The sequence below is a fragment of the Lucilia sericata genome, unplaced genomic scaffold (assembly GCF_015586225.1).
Source record: "Lucilia sericata isolate MDLA Ls3-8-SP2 unplaced genomic scaffold, ASM1558622v1 Contig000616F_arrow, whole genome shotgun sequence".
NCBI lineage: Eukaryota > Metazoa > Arthropoda > Insecta > Diptera > Calliphoridae > Lucilia > Lucilia sericata.
Window position 1 is genome coordinate 62,306 of NW_023994622.1, and position 16,657 is coordinate 78,962.

Consider the following 16,657-nt stretch of genomic DNA (forward strand, 5'->3'; position numbering starts at 1 on the left):
GCTTAATTACATGTTTCTAAGTTCTAAGTCAAAAAAGTACCAGTTGCAACATCGTATTGGGAGCCCGTTATTTTGTATTTATATGTATAAGTTAATAAACCAAAAACAATGTTTTATAAAAAAGTACCAAAAATAGGTACAATTTTCACCCCTTAAACGTCCGAATATCCAAAAAGTACTAAATTCATATTTTTATTTGTTCGTCAAGTTATGAAGGATTCAAAAATATTTGTTGAATGTTCTCTGGTTTAAAAGATACATGGGGTGCAAAAGAAGTACCAAATTACAGTTTCTACCCGTTTATTCCCCAAAGGAGCCGAATTTGAAAAAAGTACCAGACACCTGTCCGCTTATTTTTTAAATGAATGACGATAAGCTTTAAACTGTTTTTGTGTCTTTTATAGTTTAGGAGATATGAGGTTACCGAATTTACCCGTTTTTACCATTTTTAACCCCCTAATCATTCGAATTTCCAAAAATCCCGTCTTAGTGAATCTATTTGGTGGGAGACCAACCTCCTGTCCAAATTTCAGCTCTTTAGCTAAAACCGTTTAGGCTGTGCAATGATGAATCAGTCAGTCAGTACCCAATAAGCAAAAACCTTTGAAATGATGTAAATATGTATTTGAAAACCTATTCAAATTTCATACATAGCCTTTGAGAACAAATTTGAAAATTTTTGTTTTCAAATGGAAAATTATGGCCTTCTCAAACAAAAAGGCAGTTAGAAATCAAACGTATTTTTCAAATGTATTTCAAATTTAAAAAAAGGCTAGAGGTAAGCTTCAAACTAAAAAAATTTTCAAACGTATTTCAAGTATTCTTTATTATTATTTTCATACATATTTCAAACCCTAATTATAATGCTAACTATTGCAAAATTCATATATTTTTTTACATCACCTGAAAATAAAACATTCATACATTTATTTTAGCATATTTTTCTTTTATATCTCCGATTATTTCTCCTATATTTAACGTTTTTTCGCTCCCTTGCTGTAGAAAAAATGTTCTGTTTTTATTTTTCTAAAATAATTTATTTTTTGAAAGAAACTTTTCTAAGTTCAATTAAAACAAAACTTTGAAAATTTTATAAATATCACACATTATATTTTTTTAGACGTTTTTTGAAATTATCATGTTTATTTCAAAGGCTAAACTTTAAAATTTGAAAACAATTTGGAAAATACATTATTTAGTTAAGAAAATTTTCAAAAATATTCACAGGTTTGAATCGATGTTTATTGGGTAACGTTAGAATTTTATATATGTACGTATGTATGTACATATGTATATAGATTTCGTGCATTGAATTATACTGTAAAAAGATTCTAATGTTCGACTTGAATTCAAGTTTCGTTTTCACTGGAGAATTCTATTGAATTAAAGTGTAATGAAAGTGAATTTCAACACTTGAAATTTGAATGTTTGACTGGAATTAAACATGTTTTAAACTTTAATTCCAGCAAGAATGCTTATTTGGTATAGTGTGACAACTATAAGGGATCTAAAGTCGACTTAAAGCCCACAATGGTTAGTACCAATATTTTGCCCAAACAACATTTACATACCTACCCAGGTTCTATGCTCTAGGTCCGTGAAGACATTCTCTACAAAGCTATAAATTTGTATAAAAGACGGCTTAACAATTGTTTCTTGTAAATATTCGGCCACCATAGTGTTTGGAGACAACAAGAGCTGCACTGAAAGGCACACCTGACAGACATCGCGCTCTATTATGGGTGTATGGTAGTGATTCTGCTAGGATCAATGGTATAATAATAAGTATGTATCTCAAGGATACCCCCTGAATACGGCAATCAGCTTCCTTCCATTGCCTCTAGGTGATAATATACCATGTCACCACTAGCCGACCGACCACCACCCACCTAGGCTACTAGGGAGGTATACAATTGCCACTCTCTTGTGGGCATTCTTCCAGGAGACCATCATGATGCCTCCTCTTTCTTGAAAAGAAAGACGTTCATTATAGACAAATAAATAATTAATTAACACCATTACATACATTTTTTAATCTTCTAGATCTCACAAATATGTCAAATATAGATTTCGATAAACACTTTTGGGTATTAAACGAAAACAAACCCATATAATTATTAACAATTTAACTAAATTCAACCCAACACTTGCTGTTTCTTTGTACAATGACCCTCGGTATAGTAGTATAGCATACAATCTTATTAATTTAAATTTTTAGTAAAAAATTATTTTTTTATTTAAAGGATATCATTTCTGTCATTTTAGATTTTCGCACACACACAACAACAGATTTTTTTTGGCAAATAAAAAATGCAGAAAACAGTTTGGCGCGAAAAATTCTAGCAGAATTTCTTTTCGCAGTCGGCAGAATTGACATCAACTGCACTTCCCATTTGAAATACACATGTTCGATACCCTAGCCCTTTACGGTATGACATACCAGCAATGTAAAAAGGTGTAGCTCCGTTGACGTCAACGAAGCTGGTTTGAAGTCAAAGCAGCGACTCGAATTAGGCGCGAAAACACGAAAATATCTGAGGCGAAGCATATACATCGAACGTTGAGCAAAGTTCTACACCGGCCAAATTTCAATGAGTGGCTTATTATTAGATAAAAGAAAACTTGCTTAAATGAAAACAAATTAATTTTATATTGTAAAATTCCACAAATTTAGCGAAAGTATTCTGTAAATTGTACAAAATATGGCGAAATTTTCAAGCCGTATTAAGCTGAAAAATTTTCGGCGGCGGCGGCTTTGACATTTCGTTCGGCGGCTAGGCTTAGTCGACTTAAGCCGAATCGGCGCAAGTCTCTGGTGGCAGCTCTTTTCAATTTGCCTGTTAAAATTTAAATTATATCAGCGGCTACGTTTAAGCCGGCTTAAGTTTTTGAGTTTTCGGCTTGTACCTCTGATACGAATTTAAGAAAGATTACTTGTCATTCACTTTTAACTAACAGCTCTTCAGTCATGTTTAATTGATAGCTCATAAACAATAGTATTGCCATATTTCGATGTTCATAACAAGCATATGCTTGTGTGTTGAGCGTCTCTGTGTTGGGATTATAAAGCAACACTGTTTATCAATTCATCTAACGTGGCATACTTTATTTTTCCCTTCACTTTTCATTAGTTAGACAAGGATAAATATATACTTTAAACAGCATTTTGTCTCTTTTAGTTGCATTATTCATATAGAATAGATAAAAGTTCACCACAGTGTATAAGCGGGTTTTTATTCACCATTCGCTGTAAAAAAACAGCCTTTTCAGTTTCAGAGCATTTGTCGAAATTCATTTTATCATGGTTAAGTTAGGTTATATCGTCAAATCATAAAATTATTTATAAGCTAGTTTTTTAAGGAAAAACTTAAATTTAGTGAATTTGCAGTGCGAAAATTTTTGAGATTTCCTCAGACGAACACTTGGCGAAAGCGGTGAGCTTAAAATATTTTATATTTTTAATTAAAACTACATATTAATTTACATAACGCGTTGCTTGCAACCGTGCGGTCGATCGGTCGGTCGTTGGGTCAAATATGCATGTACATACATATACAAGTGAAAATCCAAAGTTTCTTTAATATTTTATATATGATTATATGTACAATACAATGGAAAAAATGGTGGTGGTGGTGTTGGCAATAAATTAATGGCAAAGTCTAAATGCGGCTTTAGTTAAAATTAAAAAAAAAAAAAACAAAAAAAAATTATACAAAAAACAATGATGGTACCTAAAATATGAGCGAGGAAACAAAGAAATCTATAAACATTAATAGATACCTTGGAATTTTTGCTGAATTTGTTGGTGAAAACATAAAAATTCTATGGCATAATGATAAAGCTCCAAATTTTGTGGGTTTGTGTGTGAAAAAGTGAAAATTTTTCACATTTTATACATACAAAATGCTATGTATTGTGTATAACCACACTGGTTTACATACATACACATGCCAAAAAGAAATCATCTACTCTGGTCTTCGGTATCGTAGTCTTTTTCGTTTTAGTATGAAAAATACAAATTAAAAAGAAAAATGAGGCGAATACAGCATTTGTGTAAACGCGCACAAACATTAATGTATACAGATAGACAGCCACAATATTATAAGCGCGCTGAACGCACGCGTTTGTATTGCTGTTTGCTGTTTTTAAAGAGATTGTTGCCTTGCTCCAAAATTGCCATAGGACTGTCCGTCCGTCCACTCGTTCATTTGTGTCATTTCCAATTATCATCGTCGTCATCATCCATCCTTTGGTTCATTCACATTTTTATGACAACAAGCAAAAACCCATTCAGTCCGTCCGTCAATAATATGTTTACGTGAAATATGATGGTACAAAAAATATCTACTGCGTAAATACTTTATTTGTTCAAAAGTGTGGTATCTAATCATACGTCATAAAATATTCGCCATCATTATTTTACTTTTGTAACAAATTCGCCTTTTGTTAAATTTTATTAACATTTTTTACAGGGCATAATGTATGGATTTCATCCTATATCTTTAATAAAATTTTTTAAAGTGTTAAAAATTTGCAAAATTTTCATTAATTTAACAAAAAATTTCCATCATCAAAATGTATAAAAAATATGTTTCGGCTCGCATTCTTTGGTTGTCATCCATTTTGTTTTTTTTTTTCGGTACTTATTTTTGTTTGCGTGTGTTGTTGTTGTAGTTTTACCTCTGTTTTTTTTTTATTTGAATTGGTGGTGTGGTGAATTTTACTTAAATGTTGCCAGATGCATTTTATTATCTTCTATATGCATGTTTTTGTATTTTTTATCACTTGTATCTTGATAATAAACAAGTTTTAACAAATATTGTTGTCACAACATGAAAAAAAACAACGTGCATATTTTATGTTATGCAAAAAACATGTTTTTGCATATTTGGATAATTTATGTTCTAGAAGTAAAATGTCTGTTATAAATTATTGATAACTTGGCATAAATTTACTAATCTAAAAGTCGCCGATTTTTTTATATTTTTTATTTATATTTATTACAAATGAGGATTATATAATTAAACATCAAAGGAGGCATAGTTGCATGTAAAAATTCGCAGTATAAATAAATGTTCACGATCTTTTTGAAGAATAGAAAAAAACAGAATGTTGGTTTTTTTACGGAACACAATTTTTGAAGTATATAAAAGATAAATTATAGTCGATATATATATGTATATATGTATATTTTTTTCTTTGAACATGCAATCAAAAATATTTTATTAAGAGTTATCGAATTATTGAATTTTCCTTTTTTAAAAAAATAAAAGTAAGAGCGTGATAGCAAAGTTCTTTGGTGGATTGTAATTTTCCTATGGTGGGAACATTTTTACATTTTGCTGTGTCAAACGATATCTTTTTTGATTACATTAAATTTTGACAATTGTCACTAATTTCACAAGAAAATCTGCATTTATCTTAAAAAACACTTTTATATATTTTTTTATTATTAAAATAAATGTCTACAATCACAAATGTATTATAAACGATCAAAAATTTACATTTCCAAGTAAATTGTTAGCGATTGGCAAACACTCTAATATAAAAATATAAAGTTGAGAAGTGATTACACGGACCAACAAAATAAAAAAATCGCGAAAATCCAATCTGAATTTTAAATAATTTAAAAAGTTTTTATTATAAAAATTATGAGAAATTGTTTGCAAAATATAGTACAAAATTTCAATTTGTAAATTTATGGTTGTTTAAAATAAAAATAAAATATTTTGAAGAAAGAATAATATATTCAAAGGTTAAGCATTTATAATAAAGTTGACGGATTGGACTTTCAAATAGTCTTAACAGATTTTATAAATTAGGTTTCTTAGTCTCTGTTATAATGACTCAAAAATGAACAAAGATAGTATTTTTAATCTGTAAGATAAGATCCCTCAAAAACCTGTTATTATGGAGAAATTTTGAGTAAAATTTGTTGGTAGCGTTGTTAACCAATGAAGTATAAAACTCGAATAGTTATTTGCTGATTTAACGGATTTCAACTACACCCTAATACATATTATTTTTAAATTTAACAAAAATATCAACAAATAATCCTAATCAGTCGTATAGATATAGATCTATTTTTTTTTCGGTGAGATCGACTTTTTTGTAAAATAACTACTCGCACGCTATCTTGAAACAACATCAAAAAAATCAAATTTCAATTCAGAAGAGAAACATACATACATATCTGAATCTGGTTTAATTCTAACGGTTATTTAAAAAATAGTGAAGTGCAATTAAACATTCAAAGCCATTCTTCTCGAAACGTCTTTTTTGGATTATACCAGTCTTTTAGTAAATGAGTGATATGTGTAACAATTCCCGCTGTTGAAAATTTAAGGAATTCTAACTTTAATTGATTATTATCCATAGGTTTACATTCAAGAAAAACATGTCGTTAAATTGTCATTAAGTTATTATATTTTAGCCGGGTACATAATAACAATACATACATGTATTGTTATGTATGTACATACCTGTAAAGAGAATCTGAGAGATAATTACAACCAATCTTTTAAAACATTTATGCAGGATGTGTAGGTTCGAACAAATGATTTATAATCACACACAACTTGCTTAATTTTAGAAAGGGAATATTAATCGTCTCGCTCGTTGAGAGTTGGGTAGTGTTTGATATAATTAGGCAAAAACATCTTAATGATAGCAAAAACATCTCGAAATCTACGAGTGATCAGTGTGATCAGTCGGAACTTTTACGTACAAACAGCCTTTATGCTTTGTAACCATAGTACGGCGCTAGTATTGATTTGAATGCGAAGATTTTCGGCAATTTACATGTACACAAATTACAATTCATTACAAATTATGTAATTTATTACAAATTATGGAATACATATGAGTGAAAAAATTGAAAAAATATTTTATAGCCATTGATTATTTGCAATTTGTCGATTAAAAGTTAACTTTAAATTCTACTAATTCTATTTTATTCTTGTAACAATGTGTTTTGTTTAAATTATCACAAATTCTATAAAATCACTCATAAGATGTCTCGAAACATTTCGAAACAGATCATACATTATTCCGATTTGTTTTTCACTCTTAAATCCATTGTCTCTGTTTCTTTTGTATTTGTTTGCTTTTACACTTGTATTGTTGTGTGTATATGATCAACTGCTTTTTTAACTTCGGCCGCACTACACACAGTATTCATAAAATAAACGAGTGACTTGTAAGTAATTTTTAACGCACTCGTGCAGATGTCTAGTTAATACACAGGAACATGCTGATGTTTAGTAAATATAACAGTTGTGGATAGAAAATGTGTATTAAAAAGTTATTAATGTAAATGGTAACAGATTAATGCCTCTATCAAAAATAATTTTGAAAATAATTAGCCGATATTGAATATTTTCTTTTACAATGAATTTAGAAATGTGACATAAAATTTATAAATTAATGGTATTGAAAAATTACATGCATCTAAATACAAACATATATAATACATACTTACATAGTAGGTTTCTTTCTAACATGTATGTTTTTAATACCTTGTTAACCTAGATTCACGTGTATAAGTAAAATAACGAAAGAGTAATTAAACAAAAAAATATGTGTGCATTTGATTACAAACAAATCTTGTTGTGTAGTGAGATACATGTATGTTTACAAAAAAAACAGTGGCAACGTTTAACAAGTGTGTTGAGTTTAAATTCGCCAACAATTCTACCAACAACAACAAGGTGGTGGATGGTGAATATTGATAGACCGGCGTTTTTACATATGTATCTCTTTTACCTCTCTTTTGCATGTTTATTCATATTTCTTCTTCGTTTATCACTAGCTTTAAGCTACGTTCAGACCTGTAAAATATTTGGTCCAAATATTTGTTATAAAATATTTATAAAGTTGCGTCAAACAAACGCAATATTTATTTCATGTTCAGACTTGAACAAATATTTGATGGTATTGTTTTATCAAACAGTGCAAAAATAATTTGGTTCAAACACACACATGTTTTGCAGCCACAGAATATCGTATATTTTCATGCAAGAAAAAAACAATTTGGCAATTTGTTTTAATTTTAACTATTTTTATTAGGTTTAAAATTAAATTTTTATAATAAAAGTGTATAATATTAATATATAACACGATTGAAAAAACTTTGTTTGTCGAATCTGAACATAAAATATTTCATGTTAACAAACAGCACTGCGGATGATTTTCATAAAACAAATCGATTTGCTGGCAAATAAATATTTTCTCATTGTTTCATCAATGTGAACACCAAAAGTCAAATAATTTACGTCATTTTGGTAAAATAATTATTTGATCTTGCAAACCAAATGTAAGATCAAACAGCGTCAATGACAGCTGTTCTTTGTTTATTTTCTGAAAATGAGTGTTATCACCTCATACAAAAATGTAAATAGTCGCTTATATGACTGGTTTTATTTTATTTTTTATAAAATATAAATCTGAGACAAAGTTGTGACATTTAATTGAAATTCAAGCAATTGCGTAAATTAATGATAATTATTATTTTTGTTGTTTGTTTTGATATTTATTGGTTGGTAACAACATACTATATATAGTTATGCTACATAATATATGCATCTATAGTCTAGTTTGCAGTCTAGTCCAACGGTTCCCAAATTACAATTAAATAAGAGATACTGTTATCTCGGAGTATGAAGTTAGGACACATTTCATAATTCAAGGACAAGCTTATCGCAGATTTAAGTTTGTCAAATTGTAAACAAAAGTGTTCTTGTTTGGAAGGACTAAAATAATATATTTCCGAAGCAGAGGTGACTCTTTATTCGTTTTCAATACGTTAATCCAGGTAATTTTAAATATAAATATTCCATTCCGACGTGATACACAGATTTTAACTTGATTTTGTCGACCAATATTATTAAATTAACATCAGAAAATGAGTAAATAGTCAAAACCATGCAGTAAAATTCACAGTACTTTCGCAAAGAGTTCAAGTCATATATTATGCGGATAACGCATTCCGCAACAATATCGAAGAAGTTCAACTTTCTTATATTATTTTCCCGAAAAATTAGCTAACATACTCAGTTCACCCGTCTGCAATCGCAAAAAATTTTTGCAACATGACTTTTTAAGCACATGTCGACGATATTTGATGAAGAAAACTTTTCGTTACCTTAAAGAAAAATGAACGTGAAAGATCTCACGATCATAAAATTAAACATCATGTTAACATTTCAACAATGAAGTCATTCTATCTTCAAAAACAGGCAATTGAAACTTCTCTGAAATATTAATTATTCTCAATGTACGGGAATATTTTATAGAAATGACATATCTACATCTGTTTGACCTTGGGATTTATGGACTATGACAATTTTCGGATGAACAATTACATATTTAGAACAATAAGATATCAAAATATGTATGGGGGTCCGCGAATTTAAATAAATTCCCGGGGGAACCGCTGGTCTAGTCTATAGTCAAGCTATAGTTTAGTCTATAGTCTTGTCTATACTCTAGTTTATAGTATTGTTTATAGTCTAGTCTATAGGTTATTATCTAGTCTATAGTTTAGTAATTAATTGAGAAATTATTTAATTAATTTATTACTCAATTTATTTAAACAATTATTTATTATATTAATGGATATAAAAATATATTAATAATAAACAATTCTCTATAATTTTCAATTTTATAGATATGTAATTTAATGAAAATTATTTATAATTTGGTTATTTCCGGGCTTATAGCGATTTTTTTGAAATCGCTATGAACCGTTCCAAACAACCAAGGTTTTTCGCTACATTGACTATACTAAATAGCAACAACATGACAGTAAAGATCCACCATCTATCTCTTTTCCACTTGCACATGGTATTGAAATGTAATTTCAATACCTTGTGCTATCTATCTCTTTTTGTGTCTATCTATCTCTTTTCCACCTTGTGTCTATCTATCTCTTTTCCACTTGCACAAGGTATTGAATTTCAATAATTGAATTCAATAATTGAAATGTAATTTGTATTTTTTTGTTGTAAAATTTTGATGAAAAACAATCAATGATATAGCTTTTTAGTAAATATAAACACATATATTTTTGGCTTTTGGTTTGGTTGCGCATTAGCTGTTCTTGTTGTTATGTTCCTCTTTGACTGCAAACAAAATCTTGTTTTTTTACTGTTTTATCCGTCAATTGTTTTACGAAATTATTTGTTGTAATGTGAACACCGGGCAAACAAACTTTTACTATTTGTATTGAATTGTGTTTGGCTTTGTTTCTTCAAACAAAACGCCAAAATAGAAATACTCATTTTAAGCACATTATGAAATAAAAAGGTATTTAATTTTTTGTTTTTAGGCAGAAATTTCTATGAAATCGTAAAAAATATTATTAAATAGTTTTTTTAACGTTTAACAAAAATGTTCCATGTTTGGTGTTCACATTGTGTTCACATTAAGAAAATATTTGTAGGTTGACAAATAAAATGTTTCACGAAAAACAGCTGATATTTTGTTTGCTCTTCAAAAATATTTTGTGTTCACATTACAGCTAACAAATATTTGATAAAAAACGTCAAATATTTGATAGGTGTGAACGTACCTTAAATGACAAAAGAAAAATATGTATGGTTTTTTATTTTTCTTTACTTCTTGGTTAGCCAAAAGAAAATCGGACAAAATAACAAGTTCCATTGTAGGTAACTTCTTTTGCAAATACATACATAAGTTTGTATGCATGTGATTCATTCTAATTTTATATTAGAAAAAAAAACAGAATTTATATGTAAATGAACTCAAAAAATTAACTGTTACACAATTGATTTTATTTTTTTTCCAACTATTCACATTTTACCGCCATACGCTTCCAACAAAGCAAATTTTACAACAGCGAGTTATCAAATCGACCGAAAAGTATATTTTTTTCTTTAAATGTTTGTTCTCCTTTTTTCATTCATTTCTACTGGCTACATTTTTTTTGTATATTTCTCTTTTAAATATATTTTGTGTTATTTCTCTTTTTTTGTGTTTGGTAATTTTATATTTAGAAAGTTACGTGTCGACTTCGTCGTGGCGTTAGTTTTCATCAAATAACTAACTAACAATTTAATAACTATTATAACATCAATAAAAACAAAAAGTCACCATAATAGATTAAAAACCAACCTTAATTTGTAAGATATACATACATATACTATATTCCTAATTAAATTTATCAGTTAGGAACAATAATAAACATATTTTTCTTTTTTCTTTCCCGTTTTTTCCCCTCTATAAACAACAGGACACCAACCAACAAACCATAAGATAAACAAAACAAAAAAAAACATCAAAAAAACTTTACTGAAGCAGTTGTTGCATTAGAGCGCGGCAGTTTTTATTAACAATTCGTTTTGGATAATTTAAAGTCAATTAAACAAAATCCTCAGAAAATCATGGAGGAAGATGAGAGGGGCAAACTTTTCGTTGGTGGTCTTTCCTGGGAAACCACTCAAGAGAACCTATCACGTTATTTCTGTCGTTTTGGCGAAATTATCGATTGCGTTGTAATGAAAAACAATGAAAGTGGCCGTTCACGTGGTTTCGGTTTCGTTACATTCGCTGATCCAGCCAATGTTCAACATGTTTTGCAAAGCGGTCCTCATACATTAGATGGTCGTACTATCGATCCTAAACCATGCAATCCACGCACTTTGCAAAAACCCAAAAAGGGTGGTGGTTACAAGGTATTCCTTGGTGGTTTACCCTCTAACGTTACCGAAACTGATTTGCGTACATTCTTTGGACGCTATGGCAAGGTGACGGAGGTCGTTATAATGTACGATCAAGAAAAGAAGAAATCACGTGGATTTGGTTTCCTTTCATTCGAAGAGGAATCGTCTGTTGAGCATGTAACAAATGAACGTTATATTAATCTTAATGGCAAACAGGTGAGTTTTGAAATAAATTTATTATGTATAATTAAATAATTTTAAAATAAAATATCTGTCCGAATTTAGAGGTTAATTTATACTCTATTCACAAGTGAATGTTTTGTTTTTTTTTTTCTTTTAGAATTTACATTTTTCGTTAAAAAATTAAGATTTCGGATAAATTAAAAAAAATGTTTACACATATAAATTTATAAATTTTTATTTAAGATTACTGCCTTGTAATATAAGTATAAATATTTATTGGCCAATAGTGGGTTTTTATATTACTATGAATAAAAAAAAACAAAACAGCAACTTGTCTGCAACATTCATAATTAGGGGATGTAATGGGAAAAATATAGAAAACTAAAACCATTGCAATATTCGGTCATTTGTAGAAAGTATTTTTATTATCTTCACAAAGACAATGCGTCTTAAGTAACACTAGAAAAGACAAAAGAATAATATAAGTTTACAATTTGCTAAAAGAAAACTTTTAGTAGCAAAGAATGATTGTCTCACTTAAAGAGTAGCAAGGGAAGTTATGATGAAAAACTTTCGAATACGAATGCATATAATTAACAATTATGTACTTTTAAAACCAGGGACCGTAACAGTTATAAGTTATATCAAAAAAGTTAATTTATAACAGTTATTTTGTGACTTTAAAAATAAAAATCCATCTGAAAAAGTTATTTTTCAACCTAAAAATAAAAATTCAAATGAAACTTTAAAAAAAAGAGTTTTTTTTTTCCTTATAAAATAAAAATTATTTGAAGACTTTTATTTTTTCCGTCAGAAAATAAAACTCATTTTCAATAATAATGCCTTCCGAAAAAATTAAAAAAGCTTGTGTTCAGTCATAACAGAAAATTACCATTTACCGTTTTCGATTCAGATGTTTTCAACGTGTTCAAATCAACTATTTAATGGACTTGGTCAGATAAACTCAATAAAATAAGAGACTGAAAAAATATATAAAAACATTGTTTGATTTTTTGACGGGGAAAACAAATGAGTTTTATTTTCTGATGGAAAAAATAAAACTCGTTTTTTAACTGTTTTAATCAGACTTTTATTTTTCCTTTAAAAACAAGCTAAGATCAGCATATATTCTGAAAAAGCACATCAATACGAGTATATTTTTATATAATAGTATAGGTCTACGTTGACTCCAACTTAGAGATTTTTTTTGGGTTAAAAATTTCAGAATAACAGTTATTTACAGTCCCTGTTTGAAACGCATTATTCTATTTATATTAAAACATTTTTAATTATTTCAATTATTTTATACATTTCTCTTGAAGGTGGAAATCAAAAAAGCTGAACCACGCGACGGATCCAGCTCTCAGAATGCCAATAACAGCACTGTTGGTGGAGCTTATGGCAAACTTGGCAATGAATGCAGTCACTGGGGTCCACCCCATGCACCCATTAATATGATGCAAGGACAAAATGGACAAATGGGAGGACCACCATTGAATATGCCTCTAGGCGCTCCCAATATGATGCCTGGTTACCAAGGTTGGGGTACTTCTCCACAACAAGGGGGTTATGGCTACGGCAACAGTGGACCTGGTTCGTATCAAGGATGGGGAGCTCCACCCGGTCCCCAAGGACCACCACCACAATGGTCCAATTATGCTGGACCTCAACAGACTCAAGGTTATGGTGGTTATGATATGTACAATTCCACTTCAACTGGTGGTCCTTCCGGACCATCTGGTGGTGGCAGTTGGAATGCTTGGAATATGCCACCTAATTCAGCTGGACCAACTGGTGCACCTGGCGCCGGTGCTGGCACAGCTACTGATATGTATAGTAGAGCTCAAACTTGGGCAACTGGTGGTCCCTCGACAACTGGACCTGTTGGCGGTATGCCTCGTACTGGACCCGGCAATTCTGCTTCGAAGTCCGGATCTGAGTATGATTATGGCGGTTATGGTTCTGGTTATGATTATGACTATTCAAATTATGTTAAACAAGAAGGTGGTGCCTCTAACTATGGAGCCGGCCCCCGTTCGGCGTATGGCAATGATAGTTCAACACAACCACCATACGCTGCTTCTCAGGCAGTCTAAAAAGATCGTTATGCCTAAGTTTAATACCTGCTGCTAAATAATAATGCTGCTGCTGTTATTCAAATAATAAGATATCAATCACTACAAGTAATAGACAGTAAAACAACAACAACAGATAAAAAGAACATCCATCTACTACAACAATAACTAAACAACATAAAATTACAACAACATCAACAAAATTAAACAAGGTGAACATATTCTAAGCTATAGCGTCGTCTGTTTCGTACAGTTGTTAAATATTAAATTTTATATATATTATTATTATAATATTAATAACTAATTAATAATTAATTATAAAAAGATCTTATAAAACAAACAAAAATATGAAACTATATATATAGATGAAACTCTTCAAAAACAAAGTTTATATACATACTTATATATAAATAGTAAAAAGAACTTAAATGAATGGAAAATTGAAGATTTTTAAGAACATCAAAAAAAGAGTAAAATTTTTTATATATATATACATATAAACTTTACTATATTACTACTATATACTACCACTAAAACAACAGTTGCAAAAACGGAGAGTAATTTAATGAAAACATTAATATATATAATTAACAATACGAAAAAAAAAAACAAAATACAAAATTAGTTAATTATGATGTAAACCAACTGCTAAAAAAAACTAAAGTTATAGAAAAAAAAAAAAGGAAAAGAAAAAAAACTAAAAAAAGAAACACAACAAACATGTTTTAGGATAAAGAAACACACACAAAAACACATTAAAAATAGGGGTTTAAAAAGTTATAAAAACATTTTTTTAGAATAACATTACTACTTTATATAAACGCGTCACAGCTTGAAGGGAAAATCTCTGCGGGACAAATGTCTTAAGCTTGCCAGGGAGATTTTCCAAACGAAAAAGATTAACTAGTTGTTGTATAGTTAGTTGTCTTTGGTTTGTGTTATTTCCAGGAAAGTTTTTAGATAGAGCAGACATTTTCGCTTTTCGTAAAGACGTGTATAAGTTTATATATGAATTTTTTAATGATTAAAATAATTTCAAAATTACTTTTTAGCTAAAAATGTTCTTTATTTATTTTTTAATTACAAGGTAACTTTTAATGTTAAAGCAAAGAAAACAAATGTGTCTGCATGTAAAACTATTAGATTTCTAGAATACCACAATGGATTACATTTAAAACAAATTAAATTAAAATTTAAAATTAAACTACTACAGACATATTCATTATATAGTTAAAACCTACAGTTAGACATTTGCATATATAGTTAAAACGTTAATATTTAAAATTAAATATTTATATAACTTAATATAAAAGAAAGAAAACTACAAATAGCATTAAACGAGATAAAAGAAAAAATCAAAAAGCACGTTTTTCACTTTTAGCCTCTACTTTTACTACTACTACTACTCTTTTTCTCAGTTGTTTTTAAGGATTTTTTAAATAATTAAATAATTTTCATTTACTTTTTTATTTTAAATTTATTTCATTTTTAATTTAATGTTAACTATTTTGGTGAATTGTAGCTTATAAATAAATATATTATAAACATTAATTAATTAATAAAAAGAAACCTTTTTACCTTTAAACAAATAGCGAATTAATAGTTTAGGCATGAGTTTTTATGTTTCACTTTTTTTTTTTGGTAAATTTTAAAAAGTAAATGTCGTTTTTAATTTTTATTTTAAAATAAACTTTAGTTAAAAGCAGCTTTTACTAAAAAGGCTTTATACGAATAAGAACAACAACAATAAGTAAAGTTGGTTTTCATAACGTTTTAGTTTATACCACAACAAACAAACAAAAAAAGCAAAAGAAAATATATTAATCGAATTAAAAAAAAAAAACAACTTATTTTCAATAAATTTTATAATAAATACAAAAAAAAACAACAAAGTGTGTATATAGTTTTCTTTTTTAAACAAATATATATATAAAATGAAGTTTTTTCAAAAAAAGTAATTTCTTTTTTGAAATACAAAACAGTTTAACAAAAATATAGCTAAAGATTAACAAAAACAATACCCGCCCTTAATATAAGTTATAAAAATGGTAATTACAATTTTAAAAAAGAACATTAAAGTTATAAAAATAAAGAATGCTATTACAAATTGTAAATTCAGAAATACGAAGAGCAAGTAATAAGGGCAATGTAAGAATTAGGTGTGTTACTTTTTCGTTAACAATTTTCCTTCATTTATTTGAGAGATAAACGAAACACCTTTTCTGTGAAACAAGCAGTTAATCTTAAAACTTTCAAAACAGACATAATAACTATATAAAAAAATCCTTAAGGAATTACAGCAACAGCGCACTTTTTTCAAACATCATCATTAAGAAAAAACACAGTAGGAAACGTAAACCTAATAACAAACATTTAATAACTTTTAATTAAGAAAATTAAACAAAAATAGTTTATATACATATTATGTATTAATCTATATATGTATGTACTATTGCTACTATATAAACCATTACACATATGATCAATATAAATACAAATATTATATAAACAAAAAAAAAAAAAAAAAACAAATAATGAAATAAGTTTTTAAAAAAATACCACAAAAAATCAATAAATAAAATGTTGAAAGTTCTAAGTAAATATTAAAAAAAAATAATTACCATACTTATATCTAACCTTTAAAATAAAATAAAGTAGTTAAAAAAAATCATGAAAAATTTTAACCTCACAACACCTGATAAACATCGTTATATATTT

The 16,657-nt window shown here is 28.5% G+C and overlaps 1 protein-coding gene across 1 annotated transcript; it reads left to right on the forward strand.

Annotated features, from left to right (window-relative positions):
• The first annotated feature begins 3,133 nt into the window (after positions 1-3,133).
• Positions 3,134-15,942, forward strand: LOC119606728 (heterogeneous nuclear ribonucleoprotein 27C). Its single transcript, XM_037960299.1, has 3 exons — positions 3,134-3,434; positions 11,252-11,897; positions 13,187-15,942. The coding sequence occupies exons 2-3, from the start codon at positions 11,403-11,405 to the stop codon at positions 13,958-13,960; spliced, it is 1,269 nt and encodes a 422-aa protein (XP_037816227.1). The 5' UTR covers positions 3,134-3,434; positions 11,252-11,402; the 3' UTR covers positions 13,961-15,942.
• Positions 15,943-16,657: the final 715 nt, after the last annotated feature.